At 42.8% G+C, this 22,061-nt stretch overlaps 2 protein-coding genes across 2 annotated transcripts; both read right to left on the bottom strand.

Moving 5' to 3' along the window:
• Positions 1-525: 525 nt before the first annotated feature.
• Positions 526-3,871, bottom strand: LOC135516013 (probable G protein-coupled receptor 85). Its single transcript, XM_064939970.1, has 2 exons — positions 3,730-3,871; positions 526-2,479 (listed from the first exon to the last, which is right to left on the bottom strand). Exon 2 carries the CDS (start codon positions 2,322-2,324, stop codon positions 1,191-1,193), a length of 1,134 nt encoding a protein of 377 aa, XP_064796042.1. The 5' UTR covers positions 2,325-2,479; positions 3,730-3,871; the 3' UTR covers positions 526-1,190.
• Positions 3,872-4,999: 1,128 nt separating this feature from the next.
• Positions 5,000-5,825, bottom strand: LOC135515333 (small integral membrane protein 30-like). Its single transcript, XM_064939012.1, has one exon. It carries the CDS (start codon positions 5,779-5,781, stop codon positions 5,593-5,595), a length of 189 nt encoding a protein of 62 aa, XP_064795084.1. The 5' UTR covers positions 5,782-5,825; the 3' UTR covers positions 5,000-5,592.
• Positions 5,826-22,061: the final 16,236 nt, after the last annotated feature.

Below are 22,061 nucleotides of genomic sequence, written 5' to 3'. Positions count from 1 at the left end.
GCTCCCTGTGCTCTGAGCACTCTGTGGGGTGTACATAGCAAACCTTTGCAGAATATAAAATGGGCTGATCTGCTGAGTGTACGACCTGTGATGCTTATGAGAGTGGACCAGCTTTTTTTAAATGAACATGCACTTGACAGGAGTGGATAAGAAAACCCAACAACTGAAAAACAGAACAATATCAGAACCATTAAGGCAAGAACACCTGGAGTGGCTTCAGCAATACTGTAACAATATTTCAGTGTTTAGGTAACATGGATGTGACACATTTAAGTATATCTTCACTGTCTTTTTTAAGGTTTGTTTGTTCTCAAAAAGCAACGTTTTTATCCAAACACCATGTAATCTGTTTTTTGTTTTTTTGTCAAATGTGAGCAGATTCAGAAAAATAACTACTCCAGACAATAGGGACTTATGGATCATACAACTACAAGAAATAATTTCTAGATTTAAGTTGCAACTTCAAAACCACACATCATTATTCACTTCATTAAGCCCCCCACCCCTGCCCCCCTCACCCCCCAAACTAAAAAAAGATATCACTTACATTAAAACCAATTTAATCCTCTTGTGAAGGTGTATTCCAACAGTTAGTCACCCAACATTGTTTTGCTTTACATACAACGAATGGGGTGTCATTTGCAAATTAAAGCATTCATTGTTTAGTTAGAGGGAAAAACAAGTTGTCCTTGCACCTTGCAATGCAACCGTTGATCAAAAAAAGCATCTTTACATCTTCTTTTTAGTGCAACTTTTAAATGCAAAACAATTCCAGTGACTCCTTAGAGGAAATGGTTTCTTAGTTTTCTGTTTATTTTCACCGGAATCTTTTACCTCACTGAATTATCTTCAAAATATCCAAAGCAAGGGGTCAGTCCTTTGTTTTTGTAGTTTCACCATTTTTTTTGTTCTTCTCTGCTTCTAAATTACTTTCCACAGCAGTTGTTTACTAGAACATAAACATAGGAAGGGTTCTCAGCTACCTGCTTATTCATTCCCTTCAACCTCCATGTATGATGTTCAATCACAGAACCAAGGGAGTGATTGACAGTCCAACTTCTGCCTCAGAAGAGAGGGAAGGAGGAGGAGGAGAAACAGGAGGATGAAGAGAAAGAGAGCTGTACAATGGGACAAAACCCAAATTGATGTCAATCAGTGGAGGAGTGGAAGGAAAAAAACAACCCAAGCCTTCATATAACGCAGTAGGGTTCCCTAGGTAACCTGGATTTTCTGCAGTAAAGGAGAGTGGTGCTGAAGCAGCGCCGGAGCTCCCTGTTGGAGAAGATGCAGATAAATGGGTTGACTCCCGCCTGGGCGAAGCTCATCCACACCGCCGCGGTCAAGTACCCCCCTGGTACCGCGGGGCCCCTGGCAAACACCCTCCAATAGCAGGCCACTAGGTAGGGGCCCCAGAGCGTGAGAAAGAAGAAGGTCATGATGAAGAACATCCTACTTATCCTCTTTTCAGTCTTAAACTCGTCCAGCACCAGCAGGCGTCGCCGGCCCACTGCATTGCTGTTCTGCCTGATCCCCAGCAGGGTGGGCGGGGTGGGGCCCCTGCCGAACCCCGCCAGCCAGTTAGCCGCTGCTTGGCCGCTGGCCCCGGGGCCATGGAAGGTCCAGTTTTGGCTGACGGCAGGCACAAACTGGACTGGTTTCATCTTCCGGCGGTCATGAACGAAGAAGATTAGCTTGAGGTAGACAAGCTGGGTGGCCAGAAGAATCAGGGCGAGGAGCAGCATGAAGCCCAGGGAGTCGTTGGCTCTGAACGAGCGGTGCTGGAACGTACACTGGTCCTCCTCCCTTATGAAGGAGTACGTCCCCACGTCCAGCACCGGGGGAAAGGCCATGGCCACCGACAACGTCCACACCATGCAGATGACTGCCAGACACGTCCAGAAGGTGAGCCTCTTGGTGTAAAAGCGGTGGTGGGCTATGGCCAGGTAGCGTGTCACACTCACACAGAAGAGCATGAACGCTGTGTGAAAGCAGGACAGCACCCCCAGGAAGGCTATCACTTTGCAGGTAAGCGTGCCGTACGTCCAGGTGGAACCATTCTTGACGGAGGTGAAAACAAAGGGGAAGCAGATGGCGGAGCGCAGAATGTCCGAGGCGCACAGGTCCAGCAGGAAGTAGTACGGTGCGCGGTGCAGGCTCTTGTCTTTGACCAGTAGGATGGAGATCAGGAGGTTGCCAACGACGCCGACTCCAATGATAAAACCCAGGGATGTCAGTTTAAGAAACGTGGCGAGAGGAGAGACATTCTGCAAGATGTTGTGGTCCCCTGCATGGCTATAGTTCGCCATAGATGGAGGAGGGATCATAAAGATGTAGTAGCTTCAGCCAAGTATCATTATCTAGAGGCGGCAGGGGGAGGCGATAGATCCATTTGTTGTGCTTTGAAGCAGATTCCCGGCTTGTAAGCAGCCTCTCTTCTACGGCATCCTTTGTTCTTTTGTCTCATCACACCTAAAAATACCTGGAAAATACCAGTCACTGATCAGGATTCACTCACACTGTTTTTACATTGCATTGCACCCTCTAGCCTGTATCTGGGTGTATGATAAACTACAATTTCCCCTAGCCGTTGTCATTTATTTTCCATTTTCAGTTGAATTGCTCATTGCATTAATAATGGTATGCAATCAGTACAGAGCAGTGCCCTAGCTGGAATAGTTAGTCCACCGATGAGCTTAATAAGACACAAGCATTAATCCTGGTTACAATAATATACTTTCTTTTATGGGCCACCCTTTTAGAAATGACAGAAGATTATAGAAAATTCAAGAAATATTATGATAAGACAACGTTTTAAGTCACTATTAAAGGGGAAATGCATATCATCATATGTCTGGTAGGAATGGGGGTAAACAAAAAGGGTTCCATTCGATGTTTGGTCGTTTTATTGTGTCGTAAAACGTGTTTAACATTATGCAGCAAGAAAGCTGTTGATCACACCCAAAGACCCTGCAGAATTGATCTGACCAGGGGATGCTTACAATAAACTCTGCTTGTGTCTTCATGATTTGTTGAAAATTAACGGATGTTGCATACAGAATAAAAAGCATCCATGTTTTTGTCTGATTACCAGTTGACTGGAATTACACGGCCGACGGTATAATAAACTATTCACCTGATTAAGGCGGTTTATTGACCTGGGCTTTTATCTATTTCCCAGCTCAGCTTTGATTTTAGGCGATAGACTATCGAATCTCACGAGCATATTAACAAAGAACACCGTCTAGTCGAAATTATATTTGATACCCTATGAATGGTTTATTGATGCTTATAACAATGAGATGATAAATCCAATTCGGCATTTCGATGCAAATGAATCACGAATTAAATAAACAATTCAATACTAGACAGCTATGCAAAAACATGGCATATTCGGTTATTTCAATTTTAATATATATCAAACAAAGGCTATTCGTGACGGTTATTTTCCGAATTCTGTCATTATAGCAGATATGCACTTTTAAGCGTTATCTATGCTTCGGATGAGCGTTATACGAGCGGTTCCCATGCATTTTGGTTATAATTCATTCGATTACAATATATATTTCTCACCGTTCACTGTTGGATTGAACATTACAGTGTAGCGAATCCGCACGTCCATTAGGCAGAAGAATTTCCAAGAACCCGCTATGAATTGAAGGCAATCCAAAACCACAGAAAATAAGCGAATAAAAATCGAAATAACTGCTAAGATATAAATGAAAAGCATACCTGTTGATATCCCTTTTGGTTTCCCTGGAGCGTATTTACATTGTAGAAGCCACTTTGCTGTAAAAAGCTTGGTTTGTTGCCTGCCTGCCCTTTTACCACAGTGAATATACAGTAAACGGAACAGACGGAGCATGCGCACGGATCCTATTTGTGATCCAAGACGTGTCTTGTCTCTTGTTGCAGCACTATAGTCTCTCGTGGCAACATCTGCTCAGTGGGTGCAGCATTACAAGTCCTCTCGTTACCTTCGTCAGTCATTATAGCCTACAGTGGGAGAGAGTGCGACCGGATCACTCATTCTGAGATTCATTGCAATAGATTCCCATTTCTGCATAATATGCGTTTAGGTTATAGTCGACCTATATAGCTTATCAATTCTACTAATCCTATAGGCGGCTGCCACGTTCCTGTGCACTAGGCCTACACCCAACTCTAATTTAGAAGCAAGGACTAACAACAATCAAATCCAGTACATGTAAAATGTGTTTTTTAGATAATGCTATATTACATTGCTACATGTATCATGTCATAAAGTAATATGTAACAGTAACTGAGAGGTTCAACTAGGTGTTGGTTCACCTCAGGCTAGACTGACTTCTCATATGTATAATTAATTAACAAGCACTTCATACAGTATGTGTGTTGGTGTGCATGCAAATAGCATCTCCGTTGTAATTTTTGTGCTTTTCATTTCAAGGCTATGTCAGTAGATTACAGTGATGTCATACCCCACACCCACAGGCTATTGTGAAAGAATATTGACTGGCAACATCCATGCAACCGCTGAAATATTGTAAATCTTTCATTGTTTATGGATTGTTGGTATTTTATGAACAGTGTTGTGTAGGCTTTTCTATAATCTAGTTCAGGGGTCACCAACTGGTCATGGAGAGCTGCAGTGTGTCGAGGATTTTGTTCCAGCTCAGCTCCAACACAACACATCTGCTTCAAATGACTGTGGTCTAATTATTTTAATTGGCAGCGGTGTTTGTGCTGGACTGAAACAAAAGCCTGCACACACTGCATCTCTCCTTTACCCCCCTGAGCTATATTTTTTATTTTACTAGGCAAGTCAGTTAAGAACAAATTCTTATTTTCAATGACGGCCTAGGAACAGTGGGTTAATTGCCTGTTCAGGGGCAGGATATTACTCAGCTCAGGATATTACATTGATGGTTTAAATATTAGAAGGCCACAAATTCCCTTTTGTGAGCAATATAGTAAAGGACACTGGTCATTTACATGTATGTGTGAAATGAAGGGCCCATGACACAATTAACAAAGGTATTTATTCTCTATCAAGCAGATGTTTTAACAGTGTTAGCTATAAGAACGGTGAAAGCACTTCTGACAGAACACACTTTAGCTACTGTGCTTGTAACAGTTGACAGATGGCAATTCACCTGGCATGGCAATGTCAATATCTCATGAAAGGACAGATGATCATCACAATCTCTTTGGATGGACAAACATTATTTAGAGGTACAGTATCTGAAGATATTCAAGTCCAAGCAAAATCAAATGTTGTCATATTATGGTAACATAGCCTACTATGTATAGTCCAAAATGTGTCATGTCTCAGGGCCTTGGTCTTATTGTGATAGGCAGTAACCTACAGGTATGTTATTTGGTCCTGCAAATCCAACAGTGCGCATGCTCCCAGTTCCTGTTCTCAAATTCCTGATTTTGTAGTTCGTTGTTTGTCTTCTTCATTCAGGCAACTTCGTACATTTCAGCAAAATAAGGCACACGACTCTTGTTCTGTCAGTCAAAAATGACCCAGGATAGTCAAGATACTGCAGACTGCGGAGAAACATTTCCGGATACAGGCCAGCAGCCAGTCCCTCGAGCCGTTTTGGTTTCTCAGAACTGTCCATTTCTCTGTCGTGTGTACCAGCCGATGCACGCGCAAACGCCCACCACCGATATGATAACCCCGAGCAGAAGTGCAACGGCGTCCCCTCCGTCAAATGCCTCCGCGGAGGGAATGAGCGAAATAAACATCACCAACAGCATCGCTAGAACTTTAGGGAGCTCGGGCATGGGAACCATGTTACTTCCAGTGCAGATCAAATGATTGTTGTGACGCACGACGTAGTCAGATGATATAGGATCATTTCCTCATTCGTCTGTCGACCAATTAAATTGCTGCATTATTCCTTGTTTTGCCGCTCGTTTTCACTGTCAGACGGGATTTGAATAGTTTTGTTACACATTTAGACTATACGTACCAGGCAAAAGTTTGCACACACCTACTCATTTAAGGGGTTTTCTTAAAGTTTTACTATTTTCTACATTGTAGAATAATAGTGGATACATCAAAACTATGAAATAGCACATATGGAATCATGTAGTAACCAAAACAGGTTTAAAGAAATCAACATATATTTTAGATTCTTCAAAGTAGCCACCCTTTGCCTTGATGACAGCTTTGCACACTCTTGGCATTCTCTCAATCAGCTTCATGAAGTAGTCACCAGGAATGTGTTTCAATTATTCCGAAACAAAGTCTCCTTCACTCACGCCACCAAACTTACCCCAGTAAAACTGATTATCCTACCGATCCTCGACTTTGGCGATGTCATCTACAAAATAGCTTCCAACACTACTCAGCAAACTGGATGCAGTTTATCACAGTGCCATCCGTTTTGTTACTAAAGCACCTTATACCACCCACCACTGCGACCTGTATGCTATAGTCGGCTGGCCCTCCCCACATATTCGTCGCCAGACCCACTGGCTGCAGGTCATCTACAAGTCCATGCTAGGTAAAGCTCCGCCTTATCTCAGTTCACTGGTCACGATGGCAACACCCACCCGTAGCACGCGCTCCAGCAGGTGTATCTCACTGATCATCCCTAAAGCCAACACCTCATTTGGCCGCCTTTCGTTCCAGTTCTCTGCTGCCTGTGACTGGAACGAATTGCAAATATCGCTGAAGTTGGAGACTTTTATCTCCCTCACCAATTTCAAACATCTTCTATCTGAGCAGCTAACCGATTGCTGCAGCTGTACATAGTCTATTGGTAAATAGCTCACCCAATTTTACCTACCTCATCCCCATACTGTTTTTATTTATTTACTTTTCTGCTCTTTTGCACACCATTATCTCTACCTGTACATGACCATCTGATCATTTATCACTCCAGTGTTCATCTGCAAAATTGTAATTATTCGCCTACCTCCTCATGCCTTTTGCACACAATGTATATAGACTCTTTTTTTCTACTGTGTTATTGCCTTGTTAATTGTTTACTTCATGTGTAACTATGTGTTGTTGTCTGTTCACACTGCTATGCTTTATCTTGGCCAGGTCGCAGTTGCAAATGAGAACTTGTTTTCAATTAGCCCATTTGGTTAAATAAAGGTTGAAATAAAATTACAAAAAATGAAGAGGTGAGCCTTGTTAAAAGGCAATTTGTGGAATTCCTTTCCCTCTTAATGCGTTAGAGCCAATCAGTTGTGTTGTGACAAGGTAGGGGAGGTATAAAGAAGATAGCCCTATTTGGTAAAATACCAAGTCCATATTATTCCAAGAACAGCTCAAATAACAAAGAGAAACGACATTCCATCACTACTTTATGAAGGTCAGTCAATGCAGAACATTTCAAGAACTTTAAACATTTTTCTAAGTGCAGTCGTAAAAACCATCAAGCACAATGATGAAACTGGTTCTCATGAGGACCGCCACAGGAAAGGAAGACCCAGAGTTACCGCTGCTGCAGAGGATAAGTTCATTAGAGTTACCAGCCTCAGAAATTGCAGACCAAATAAATGCTTCCCAGAGTTCAGGTAACAGACACATCTCAACATCAACTGTTCAGAGGAGACTGCATGAATCAGGCCTTCATGGTCGATTTACTTCAAAGAAACCACCACTAAAGGACACCAAAAATAAGAAGAGACTTGCTTGGGACAAGAGACACGAGCAATGGACATTAGAATGATGGAAATCTGTCCTTTGGTCTGATGAGTCCAAATTTGTGATTTTTGGTTCCAACCCCCGCGTCTTTGTGAGATGCAGAGTAGGTGAAGGGATGATCTCCGCATGTGTGGTTCCCACCGTGAAGCATGGAAGAGGAGGTGTGATGGTGTGGGTGTGCTTTGCTGGTGACACTGTCGTGATTTATTGAGAATTCAAGGCACATTTAAACAAAATCAAATCAAATGTTATTTGTCACATGCGCCGAACACAACCGGTTGTAAAGATTTCAGTGAAATATTTACTTACAAGGTCCTTAACCTAGAATGCAGTTTTAAGAAAATACCTAAAGAAAAGTAGAGATAATAATAACAAATAATTAAAGAGCAGCAGTAAATAACAATAGAGGGGCTATATACAGGGGGTACCGGTACAGAGTTAGTGTGCGGGGGAACCGTTGTTGAGGTAATTGAGGTAATATGTACATGTAGGTAGAGCTATTAAAGTGACTATGCATAGAGAGTAGCAGCAGAGTAGAAGAGGGGGGCGGGGCAATGAAAATAGTCTGAGTAGCCATTTGATTAGCTGTTCAGGAGTCTTGCTCCTCTCCAATTTGTAAGTCGCTCTGGATAAGAGCGTCTGCTAAATGACTTAAATGTAAATGTTATTGTTTGAGGTAGAAGCTGTTGAGGAGCCTAGACTTGGCGTTCCGGTATCGTTTGTTGTGCGGTAGCAGAGAGAACTTTCTATGACTAGGGTGGCTGGAGTCTTTGACAATTTTTATGGCCTGCCTCTGACACCTCATGGTATAGAGGTCCTGGATGGCAGGAAGCTTGACCCCGCTGATGTACTGGACCGTACGCATTACCCTATGTAGTACCTTGCAGTCGGATGCTGAGCAGTTGCCATTCCAGGCGGTGATACAACCAGGCAGGTTGCTCGCGATGGTGCAGCTGTCAAACATTTTGAAGATCTGAGGACCCATGCCAAAACCTTTCAATCTCCTGGGGGGAATAGGCTTTGTCATGCCCTCTTCTTGTCTTGGTGCGTTTGGACCATGATAGCTTGTTGGTGATGTGGACACCAAGAAACTTGAAGCTCTCAACCTGCTCCTCTACAGCCCCTTTTCTTGTAGTCTTTAATCATCTCCTTTGTCTTGATCACGTTGAGGGAGAGGTTGTTATGTTTGCACCACACGGTCAGGTCTCTGACCTCCTCCCTATAGGCTCATTCATCGTTGTCAGTAATCAGGCCTACCACTGTTGTGTTGTCGTCAAACTTAATGATGGTGTTGGAGTTGTGCCTGGCCATTCAGTCATGGGTGAACAGGGAGTACAGGAGGAGACTGAGCACGCACCCCTGAGGAGGCCCCGTGTTGAGGATCAGCGTGGCAGATATGTTGTTATTTACCCTTACCACCTGGGGGCAGCCCATCAGGAAGTCCAGGATCCAGTTGCAGAGGGAGGTGTTTAATCCCAGAGTCCTTAGTTTAGTGATGGTCTTTGAGGGCACTATGGTGTTGAACGCTGAGCTGTAGGCAATGAATAGCATTCTCACATAGGTGTTCCTTTTGTCCAGGTGTGAAAGAGCAGGGTGGAGTGCAATAGAGATTGCATCATCTGTGGATCTGTTGGGGCGGTATGCAAATTGGATCTGTTGGGGCGGTGTGCAAAAAGTGCGTCTAGGGTTTCTGGGATAATGGTGTTGATGTGAGCCATGATCAGCCTTTCAAAGCACTTCATGGCTAAAGGCGTGAGTGCTACAGGTCGGTAGTCATTTAGGCAGGTTACCTTAGTGTTTTTTGGCAGAGGGACAATGGTGGTCTGCTTGAAACATGTTAGTATTACAGACTTAGTCTGTGATGTTGGAATTACAGACACTTTCTAGTTGGTCAGCGCATGCTCGGAGTACACGTCCTGGTAATCTGTATGGTCTTGTGGCCTTGTGAATGTTGGCCTGTTTAAAGGTCTTACATCGGATACGGAGAGCGTAATCACACAGTCGTCCGGAACAGCTGATGCTCTCCTGCATGCTTCAGTGTTGCTTGCCTTGAAGCAAGCATGGAAGTAATTTAGCTCGTCAGGTAGGCTCGTGCCACTGGGCAGCTTGCTGCTGTGCTTCCCTTGTAGTCTGTAATAGTTTGCAAGCCCTGCCATATCCGACGAGCGTCGGAGCCGGTGTAGTACGATTCAATATTAGTCCTGTGTTGATGCTTTGCCTGTTTGATGTTTCGTCAGGGGGCTTAGCTAGAGTTCTTTTAAGGGTCCGGGAGAGATTCCGCTCCTTGAAAGCGGTAGCTCTACCCTTTAGATATACTACAAAGTAGGTGGACACCTGCTCGTCAAACATCTCATTCCAGAATCATGACATTAATATGGAGTTGGTCCCCCCTTTGCTGCTATAAAATCTTCCCCTCTTCTGGGAAGGCTTTCCACTAGATGCTGGAACATTACTGCAGGGACTTGCTTCCATTCTACCACAAGAGCATTAGTAAGGTCGGGCACTGATATTAGATTAGACCTGGCTCGCAGTCGACGTTCTAATTCATACCGAAGGTGTTCAATAGGGTTGAGGTCAGGGCTCTTTGCAGGACAGTGAAGTTCTTCCACACCAATCTCGACAAACCATTTCTGTATGGACCTCGCTTTGTACATGGGGGTATCGTCATGCTGAAACAGGAAAGGGCCTTCCCCAAACTGTTGCCAAAAAGTTGGAAGCACAGAATCATCTAGAATGCCATTGTATGCTGTATGTAGCGTTAAGATTTCCCTTCACTGGAACACAGGGGCCTAGTCTGAACCATTAAAAACAACCCCAGACCATTATTCCTCCTCCACCAAACTTTACAGTTGGCACTATGCATTGGGGCAGGTAGCATTCTCCTAGCATCCGCCAAACCCAGATTCTGCCAAATGACAAAGCGTAATTCATCACTCCAGAGAATGTGTTTCCACTGCTACATAGTCCAATGGCGTCAAACTTTACACCACTCCAGCCGACACGTGGCATTGCTCATGGTGATCTTTGGCTTGTGTGAGGCTGCTCGGCCATGGAAACCCATTTCATGAAGCTCCCAATATACAGTTCTTGTGCTGATGTTGCTTCCAGATGCAGTTTGGAACTCAGTACTGAGTGTTGCAAACAAAGGACAGGTGATTTTTACGAGCTACGCGCTTCAGCACTCGGCGGTCCTGTTCTGTGAGCTTATGAGGCCTACCACTTCGTGGCTGATCCCTTGTTGCTCCTAGATGTTTTCACTTCACAATAACAGCACTTACAGTTGACTGGGGCAGCTCTAGCAGGGCAGAAACTTGACAAACTGACTTATTGGAAAGGTGGCATCCTATGACAGTGTCATGATGAAAGTCACTGAGCGCTTCAGTAAGACCATTCTACTGCCAATGTTTGTCTTTGGAGATTGCATGGCTGTGTGATCAATTTTATACATCTGTCAGCAACGGGTGTGGCTGAAATAGCCAAATCCACTAATTTGAAGGGGTGTCCACATAATTTTGTTTATACAGTACCAGTCAAAAGTTTGGACAGACCTACTCAAAACTATGGGATTTTCTTTATTTTTTACTATTTTCTACATTTTAGAATAATAGGGAAGACATCAAAACTATGATATAACACATATGGAATAATGTAGTAACCACCCCAAAAAAGTTGCCACCCTTTGCCTTGATAACAGCTATGCACACTCTTGGCCTTCTCTCAACCTGCTTCACCTGGAATGCTTTTCTTGAAGGAGTTCCCACATATGCTGAGCATTTGTTGGCTGCATTACCTACACTCTGCGATCCAGCTGATCCCAAACCATCTCAATTGGGTTGAAGTCGGGTGATTGTGGAGGCCAGGTCATCTGATGCAGCACTCCATCACTCTCCTTCTAGGTCAAATAGCCCTTACATGAAAAACAAATGATAGTCCCACAAAGCCTAAACCAGATGGGATAGCGTATCGCTGCAGAATGCTGTGGTAGCCATGCTCACTACAGAGGGTAGTGAGTACGGCCCAGTACATCAGCGGGGCCAAGCTTCCTGCCATCCAAGACCTCTATACCAGGCGGTGTCAGAGGAAGGCCCTAAAAATTGTCAAAGACTCCAGCCACCCAAGTCATAGACTGTTCTCTCTGCTATCGCATGGCAAGAGGTACTGGTGCGCCAAGTCTAGGTCCAAAAGGCTTCTCAACAGCCTCTACCCCCAAGCCGTAAGACTCCTGAACAGCTAATCAAATGGCTACTCAGACTATTTTCATTGCCCCCCCCTCCCCCTTCTACACTGCTGCTTCTCTCTGTTATTATCTATGCATAGTCACTTTAATAACTCTACCTACATGTACATATTACCTCAATTACCTCGACACCGGTGCCCCGTACACTGACTCTGTACCGGTACCCCCTGTATTTAGCCCCTCTATTTCTATTTACTGCTGCTCTTTAATCATTTGTTATTCTTATCTTTTACTTATTTTATTCAGGTATTTTCTTAAAACTGCATTCTTGGTTAAGGGCCTTGTAAGTAAGCATTTCACTGTAACACCTGTTGTATTTGGTGCAGTAACATTTGATTTGATTTGATTTTGGTTAAATGTGCCTTGAATTCTAAATAAATTACGACAGTGTCACCAGCAAAGCACGCCCACACCATCACACCTCCTCTTCCATGCTTCATGGTGGGAACCACACATGCGGAGGTCATCACTTTACCTACTCTGGTCTCACAAAGACGTGGGGGTTGGAACCAAAAATCGCAAATTTGGACTCATCAGACCACAGATTTCCACCAGTCTGATGTCCATTGCTCGTGTCTCTTGGCCCAAGCAAGTCTCTTCTTATTATTGGTGTCCTTTAGTGGTGGTTTCTTTGCAGCAAATCGACCTTGAAGGCCTGATTCATGCAGTCTACTCTCAACAGTTGATGTTGAGATGTGTCTGTTACCTGAACTCTGTGAAGCATTTATTTGGGCTGCAATTTCTGAGGCTGGTAACTCTAATGAATTTATCTTCTGCAGCAGAGATAACTGATTTGAATTGATGTTTTTCGATATTAGTTTAGCTTTTGTGTGTTCCTTTATCTTCGGATGAACATTTTGCAGCGACATGCTGTTGCTATGGCATTCGTTCTACTTCTGTTATGGTCGACTGCTCATAGCTTTATTATTTAATTTAAACAACTTTTGTCATGTAAAATACCTGTTCCATCACCATACACAATTTATATTCTTATATTAAATATATAATTATTTTATTTTTCACAAACTATACTTATTCAGTGAATTTGGGTGTTGTTTTTTTTTACCTTACTCCTTTGCTTATAGTCTTTCAAAATTCATCTCATCACACAGTAAACCAAGCTCGATAGCTAGTCTTGTTTGAACTGAAAACCTCAATTAGATAGGCCTATGTGAAGTGGAGATGAAGAAATGCACTCTGCACTATACGTTGGATGTGCGTCAATGTTTGTGAGTTTTCCTATGTTGTTTCACAGTTCTGAGGGAGAAATAGTCAAAGGAGTTGGCTACATTGAAGTTTTCAAGGCTAAGGGAGAGAATGACAGCCATGTGTACAATATTACCTCCTCTGTGGAAAAAGGACTGACCAAGAGATGACATCATCAGAGGAGATGTGTCAAGTAGGACCTGGGTGAACCCTTCTGATGTTTCTTGACAATCTTGAATTATAGCCTGATCTTCCTAAAAGGCATGTGGTTTGTATCTGTAATAATATTTCTACCTCTTTGGTCATGAGGGCATTAAAAAACGTATGCCTTTTTAAACCCTGTTTGTGTAGCAAATACTTTTCCTGTTGACCACAAATAGATTGCACATGTTATGTTGTTGATATTGAACAAACGTTAGGCCCTACTATTGAAATCAAAATGGCTAACGAGAAATCCACACACACTAACAAATTGGACTTTGTATTTGATCAATGGGCAGCCAGCCTAGTTATGCTAATTTCGAACATGCCCCCATCCCCTGCTCTGCTTACTGCAGCCTATTCTTGGTACATGAAACGCATTGAAACTCATCCAAATCAGTCATGTTTCCCCTAACTGACACGCTGTGCTACGTTTCACCTCATGCCACAAATTAATTGGCATATGGTACGACGATGGTGCGGGAGTTTGTATATCTCTGTGCTTGCTCACGTGCGATGCCATGCTGCGGAGTTCTAGTAATTTAATTAGGATGCACCAGCCAAGCTAAAGTATTGACCTTTGCCATGCCACAATACTTGACCTGTTCAACCCCCGCTCCCCTCTCCTCTCCACCTCACCCTTCTCCCTGTGACACCCCAGCAGCATGCCACACACATACACACAAACATATACACAGTTTTGTATTGCTATCCTTGTGGGGACAAAATAATTTATTCCTATTTTCCCTAACACCTAACTCTAAATCTAACACTAAGCCTAACCTTCAGCCTAACCTTAATGCCAAACTCTTAACTCTAAACCTATACCTAAGCGTAACTCCTAACCCTAAACCTAACCGTAATCCCTGACCCTAATTGTAACCCTAATTGTGACCCTAAACCTAACCCCTAAACATAAATTAGCATTTGTTCTCTTGGGGACGGCAAAATGTCCCCACTTGTCCAAATGTTCCTTGTTTTACTATCCTTGTGAGGACTTCTGGTAGCCACAAGGATAGTTATACAAAACACACACGCATACACACATACCAGCAGCACACAGGGCCTGCAGAATTGATAACCCATGTGGAATGGTGAGCCTGGTATAGCGTACTGATGAGGACATTACAATGCAGAACATCGTCCCAGAGAGATTAATGGTACTGTCCTGACCCGTTAGACAAACACTCTAATTTCTATATATTCGCTCATCCCCGATGCTGATCAATTACCAGCTCCAGTGAGAGCCTGGGAGGCTGAAGGCTGGAGTGAGTGGTGTGGGATCTGGGGTGGTGTGAAAGCTGGCAGGGTGGAGGTGGTACTGCATTGTGGTAATTGTGTCAGGCCCCTAGTCCTGTCTTTCCTGTCCCAGCTGACCAGCTCTATGACGGCCTTCCCCCGGACCTGATAAAGCTCCAAACAGTGCTGGAATCCTTCATGGTCATCTGTCTGTCTGTACGGATTTAAGTACTTGCATAGTCATATGTGCATGTGTGTGTGTGTCACTGGGCTCCATGGCTGTGATTGGATTGCATATTTAGTCACAGAATCCGCCACTGCCCAAACCACTGAGATTTATGTCAGAAATAGGATGAATTATACACAAAAAAAGAGGTATAAAAGGACTCTTAAAAGTGATTGGTGCTTTTGTAGTGGCCTTTGGAATGGCCATAATGAATTCTTGTGTAGGCGGACATGACAAATGGATTGTCCTGTGGTTTTTGTTCTAATGTGTTTGATGTTAAATACTTAACAGGGCCTGAATCATTGGCTCGGAATTAAAGACGGGCAACTGGTCCTATGGTCCTTCTGAATTGCACCATGCCTGAACACGGACGTAAGGGATGTAAAGACTTTGAATCATGCAGGGATGAGGGATCTGAAACCATGCATCACAAACCTCTGAAACAGACTGAGACATACTAATTATCTAGTCGCACACTATCTGTTTATGCTGCCTGTGAGGATGCTCACTGCTCACCAAGAAACCATCCTCCTAGCAATCCTAGACAGTTGAATAGCACTCAAAGGGTAATCGGTTCGTTTAATTACAATGTGAAATGATCAAACAACAGACTACATTTTTTCAATGGCTCCCATTTTCCAGGTTACAACGAAATGGCGTTCAGTTCCCAAGTTGGTGGAGTAAGTGTGAACCTTTTATGGAATTTATATGTTTGTTGTTTTTTTCTCAATCCAAACCACTTTGTTTTCTTGTTTTTGGTCGTGTTCTGGACGATATGTATTTTTCTTCAAACTAAGATAAATGACACGCTAGAAACATGGATGCACGGAGAGCCCTTTACTTTTATTGATGTTCTAAAAGCGAGTGATGCGAGTTAAGAAGTGTCTGTGTTGTTCGGCTATAGGCGCTGGAGGGGTAGTGTTTCTTCAGGAGACTACCGTGTGTATGCGTGCCCTCGTGGGTGTGTGTGAGTATGTGTGTGAGTGTCCCTGTGTGTGAATATACATAAATACAGTACGAGTCAAAAGTTAGGACACACCTACTCATTCAAGGGTTTTTCTTTATTGTTGACTATGTTTTACATTGCAGAATAATAGTGAAGACATCAAAACTATGAAATAACACAAATTTAATCATGTAGTAACCAAAAAAGTGTTAAACAAATCAAAATATATTTTAGATTCTTCAAAGTAGCCACCCTTTGCCTTGATGACAGCTTTGCACAATCTTGGCATTCTCTCAATCAGCTTCATGAGGTAGTCACCTGGAATGCATTTCAATTAACAGGTGCGCCTTGTTAAAAGTTAATTTGTGGAATTTAATTCCTTCTTAAGATGTTTGAGCCAATGGTGTTGTTACAAGTTAGGGGGGTTATACAGAAGATAGCCCTATTTGGTAAAAAAACCAAGTCCATATTATTCCAAGAACAGCTCAAATCAGCAAAGAACATGTCCATCAACTTTAAGACATGAAGGTCAGTCAATGTGGAAAATTTCAAGAACGTTGAAAGTTTATTCAAGTGCAGTCTCAAAAACCATCAAGCGCTATGATGAAACTGGCTCTCATGAGGACCGCCACAGGAAAGGAAGACCCAGAGTTACCTCTGCTGCAGAGGATAAGTTCATTAGAGTTACCAGCCTCAGAAATTGCAGACCAAATAAATGCTTCACAGAGTTCAGGTAACAGATACATGTCATCATCAACTTTTCAGAGGAGACTGCATGAATCAGGCCTTCATGGTTGAATTGCTGCAAAGAAACCACTCCTAAAGGACACCAGTAAAAAGAAGAGACTTGGTTGGGCCTAGAGACACAAACAATGGAAATTAGACCGGTGGAAATCTGTCCAATCATTGCCAGTGATTTATTAAGTATTTAAGGCACACTTAACCAGCACGGCTACCACAGCATTCTGTAGCGATACGCCATCCCATCTGGTTTGCGCTTAGTGGGACTATCATTTGTTTTTCAACAAGATACACACCTCCAGGCGGTGTAAGGGCTATTTGACCAAGAAGGAGAGTGATGGATTTCTGCATCAGATGACCTGGCTTCCACAATCACCCGACCCTAACCCAATTGAGATGGTTTGGAATGAGTTGGACTGCAGAGTGAAGGAAAAGCAGCCAACAAGTCCTCAGCATATGTGGGAACTCCTTCAAGACTGTTGGAAAAGCATTCCTTATGAAGCTGGTTGAGAGAAAGCCAAGATTGTGCAAAGCTGTCATCAAGGCAAAGGGTGGCTACTTTGAAGAATCTAAAGTCTAAAATATATTTTGATTTGTTTAACACTTTTTGGGTTACCACATGATTCCGTATGTGTTATTTCATAGTTTTGATGTCATCACTATTATTCTACAATGTAGAAAATAGTAAAGATAGGGAAAAACCCTTGAATGAGTAGGTGTGTCCAAACTTTTGACTGGTACTGTGTTTGTGGGATGGATACCTCATCATGTATCCTGTCGTAGCCTAAATGTCATGGCATGATGAGTGAGCACAACCCTCTGAATCTGCATTTGCATGTATCTATCTCCGTGGGAACTTTTCTTTTAAAGTCAGACAGACAGCAGGCTCTCCTCCTCATCTAGAAATGTAATCTAATGTCAGAATGGCTTTATAGCTGGATAATCATGATTATTCTCAAATGCCATATTTTGTTATGTTTTGAACAGTTGGTTTCTTTGTTTAAAAAAAAGTAAAATTAATTAATGAACAAACAATGGATGCCCAAGAATATCAGTGACAGATTGGAGCTAATTCAGATTTTCTTTAAAATAACGAATTAACAATTTATTAGCGTAGCATGATGTACTGCATACCATCGTGGGTATTGTCGTTAAAGTATCAGAGCCCATTTGATATTCCTTACTGCTGCTTTTCAGTCATTTTTGGGGAATGAGGCTTGAGGGATTTGGAGGTGGGGAACAGTCTTCACTCTGTGGGTTAATGACTACAGTGCCCCTGCTACGGGAGACTGGGAGCTGCGAGGTGGAATGGGATTTCTGAGAGAGAGAGCGGATGCACAAAGGGACAGATGCTGCTGGAGATAGATTGTGCTCCCCAAGTGTGCTGGGTCAGAGAATATTCACTATTCCACTGGACTGGCTCAGATTCCTCTCTCTAAGATACAGTAAATGCATGGACACTTCCATCTGCGTCCAGCCTCAGTCTTGCCTTCCATTCAATCCGCTTTCCATAAATGAAATAAATACCTACAGAGATTGCTGCCGTCTTTCAGTTGACATGCATGCTAACATGCTAATAGTGTAGCTGACAGTTTGATCAGTAACATAACATAAGATAATTATGCAATATTATCTCCAGTCACTCAAGGAGCTTCTTGGGTTAACAGGTGCATATAATTCATCTTACTTAAATCCTCACCTTCACGATTTGCTTGTAATTCCAACATTATTTGTGTTTGCATACCTATATTGTATCCAAGTCACATTTGAATTAGGAAAATGATGGCCATCGTTGATTTTTCTGTGTTAAATGGTTTGGTAAAGTGCAGAGAAAGGGCACCATCTCTGTGATATTTCTGTTTCCATGGTGACCCAGTTTCACTTGTCTCTCGCTAGTGGAACGCGTGCGCCCGTGCTGACCCCTTTTAAAGTTCACTGCATGTGGTAATAAGAATATCATGATTATCAAACGTGACTTGTACTGAATGCCCTTGGCTGTGGATCTAAACAAAATGATATATTTTCTTATCTAGAAAATGATACCGTGCGTAACAACCCAATATGGGTGCTTTATAAAAGAAAATGATGCCATACACAATGATTCAATATGACTCCTTTATAAAGAACAAAATAAATGACTTAATATGATAATAATAATAATAATTATTATAGTAATAATAAAACTTTATTTTCACCCAAAAATATTTATCCTGACTCAGTACTCACCATATGGGCATGTAAGCCAAATAGAAGACAAAGAAGGTCAATGTGGTCATAAAAAGCTGAGATGCAGCTGTTGAAATATGTATTACTTGGACTAGTAGAGCCTAACCTGCTCTCTTCGAAATGTTGTGTCTGGGGCGTCGGTGAGAATATCTTGTTTCTCGCCACTCCACTTGCTAATGCATTCCATTTGAACCAAAGCTCAATGGTCCCCGCTTTTAGAGATGGAGATCTCTGGTCTCTACTCGCTCTATTTTAGTAATCGTTCGGCCATAGCGGTTGGCAGAGCACGAGCAGGCCCGTCCCTTTCCCATGCATAATGTTTGATCACGCAGTAAACAATGTATTAGGAGACCATTTGATCTGGGCCAATTCCTCTGGCTCACTCACCTCAATTACTTTGCCTGGATGTCTGTGCTCAGGAATGCTTCTGTTCGGTTTGTTGCTTAATCGATGACTTGGCAGGAATCCCTCATTCTCTCCCTCCCCACACAAGAGGAATGGGTTATGATTACTTTACAATAATATCTAGTTTGCAAAAGGTCATTTGGGAGGAAAAGAGATGAGCATTGCATTGTGGCCTTTTTCCAAAAGCCGTAGTTCTTTCGTCCTTTCCTTCTCTTTTCTCTCCTTAGCAAAACTATTCTCTGTTATTTCTCCGCACATAAAGATGTCGCAGCGACGACATAGGCCACCGACATATATTTGTAGGGGATCTAGTGTGAGCTGTGAGATGAGGAATGTGCACGGATGTCAGTTCCATTTACTTATGAAGTTGTAGCAGTGCATTTCCTGCAAATGAGCCATCAGCAGTTGTCAGGGGTGGGGAATTAACGATGCTGCTGATTACACTGCTGGTAATTACAGAGTGCGGCCAAAGCACTGCTGTGTCAAAGCTGGGAGTTATTTTTTAAGCTTACGTCTCCTCTTTATCCCAATGGCCTGGAGCAGCTAATACACTGCCAAAGGATCAACAAGGATCAAAGTGTCCACTTGGGTGAATGATTGGCCCAGAGGTATAGGCTACTGGAGTGGAGACATGACTTGGGATTGGGAGGTCCTTTGGCTATAACCTGAAAATGGCAGATATAGGCAGAGATTAGTTAAGCACAGATAGGCAAAGAATTCAATATTTGGAATCCATTTGGACCTTTGTTTATTAATCAAACAATCAATCAATCAAATGTATTTATAAAGCCCTTTATACATCAGCTGATGTCACAAAGTGCTGTACAGAATGCAATGCAGTTGTAGAAGCACGGTGGCTAGGAAAACTCCCTAGAAAGGCCAGAACCTAGGAAGAAACCTAGAGAGGAACCAGGCTATGAGGGGTGGCCAGTCCTCTTCTGGCTGTGCCGGATGGAGATTATAACAAAACATGGCCAAGAAGTTCAAATGTTCATAGATGACCAGCAGGGTCAAATAATAATAATCGCAGTGGTTGAAGAGGGTGCGACAGGTCTGCACCTCAGGAGTAAATGTCAGTTGGCTTTTCATAGCCGATCATTCAGAGTATCTCTACCGCTCCTGCAGTCTCTAAAGTGTTGAAAACAGCAGGTCTGGGACAGGTAGCACATCCAGTGAACAAGTCAGGATTCCATAGCCGCAGGCAGAACAGTAGAAACTGGAGCAGCAGCACGACCAGGTGGACTGGGAACAACATCATGCCAGGTAGTCCTGAGGCATGGTCCTAGGGCTCAGGTCCTCCTAGAGAGAGAAAGAAAGAAAGGGATACACTATGGCCCCGTCCTACGATACCCCCGGACAGGGCCAATAGGGTGTTATCGTTGTTATTTGAGTGTGAATACATTTGATAGAATGATGTTCTCTAGTATCACGGTTCATTAGATGTCCTCAACTTGTCAATGGCTCAGTACACTTCAAAGATACCATTACAAGTCAGGAAGAACAGCTGTGATGTGGTCATTCGAATTCTGTCAGTGCTCTGTTGGCCTTGGCAACAAGGACTTTCAGGGACGAAGGGGGATCAAAAAAACAAGAACACCAAAACAAAGCGAGGTAAATCAATAAGGCAGTAGGACATGATGGTTTGGAAAACTTGGGAGATTGGAGAATTTCAAGCTTTGTCGTCATCAGAGGGCACACTGCAGTGTCTGTGATTCCCAATAGATTGTGTCTCAGAAAACAGAACAGGGTTTAGAGACAAACACATGACTGGGACTCTATCAGTATAGCAGATTATAGTTGGGGACTGGAGAAGGCGAGGATAGAAATTGGAGAGTAGGTTGTATTAAAGACCTTTCTATTTCTTTGGCAGTTTTTTTTACATTCACTATTCATTGCACAGTGTTCAATCATTATTTTTAATTTATTCTTCATTCTGTCTTCACTTTCTATTATTTTTCGTTCTTCAACTTCTAAAGGAACTGCACCTAGGCTATTTATTTGTGATTTTGACCGACTTCACAATTTCCAAGTTTGCGTGTACTGTAAAGAAAAACAAAAAATTGTGTAAACCCAAAGATCATCATATCCTCAGTGTCAGACAGAACCAATCAATTCAGTACATCCTACATACAGTACATGTTGTCCTGTTTGGATCAAGAGTTCTTTGTAGGGATTGTTCATTCTGAGCAGCTTCTACTGCAGTAAAACCTTGGGTGATGTGTTTGACAAATGGCATTCTGAATGGTCCTAACAAGAGGCAGAGCTCTGATTAGATATTAAGTGTAGGGAGTGGGGAGAGGGAGGAAAGAGGGGGTTGAGGAATGAATGACATCCATCTTATTGTCAAATGGACATAGAGGAGTATGACTCAGCTCTCTCTCTCTCTCTCTCTCTCTCTCTCTCTCTCTCTCTCTCTCCTCTGATAGGCTACACAGGACACCGTCCATACTGGACTGACTGGTCCCACTGAAGAGGCTTACACAATGGGAGAGAGAAGCTAATCAAACCAAATGCCATTGTCTAAACCATCATGGAGGAAATAGGCCCAGTTCACTGTGACGTTTCTTTTTTTTAATGTCAAGTTCTGAGAATGATGATGTTTGAAGTTGTATTTCCCTCTTAATTGACGTGTTCTATTGTTTTGATGTCATGCCAGGTTAGGATTTCATCAGTTCAGCTCAGGCCGTTATTGTGAGCCCAATTGAGTGTATGTGTTTACAAGAACGCCAGGCAGCCTTGTACTGTATTTGAGGCGATGCTCATTTCCGTGTGAATACCAAACCCGAATAAATGGCATATATTTCCATTGGTTGAAATCCCACTCTGGCTCCTCTTTTTTGAATGTCATTAGGCCCATTCGCTTCACACTGCAAATTGCCACGCACACAACAAACACAATAGCAATGTTCGGCAGCCTAATCATTTCTTATGGGAGAGGCAAAAATGAAATATGCCACGTAGGGGAATAATGAATAGTAAAATA

The sequence above is a fragment of the Oncorhynchus masou genome, chromosome 27 (assembly GCF_036934945.1).
Source record: "Oncorhynchus masou masou isolate Uvic2021 chromosome 27, UVic_Omas_1.1, whole genome shotgun sequence".
NCBI classification, from domain to species: domain Eukaryota; kingdom Metazoa; phylum Chordata; class Actinopteri; order Salmoniformes; family Salmonidae; genus Oncorhynchus; species Oncorhynchus masou.
This window is presented reverse-complemented; position numbering and strand designations above follow the sequence as displayed.

Coding starts and splice junctions, on each gene's coding strand:
- LOC135515333 (XM_064939012.1), bottom strand. CDS start 5,781: ATGGTTCCCATGCCCGAGCTCCCTAAAGTTCTAGCGATGCTGTTGGTG.
- LOC135516013 (XM_064939970.1), bottom strand. CDS start 2,324: ATGATCCCTCCTCCATCTATGGCGAACTATAGCCATGCAGGGGACCAC.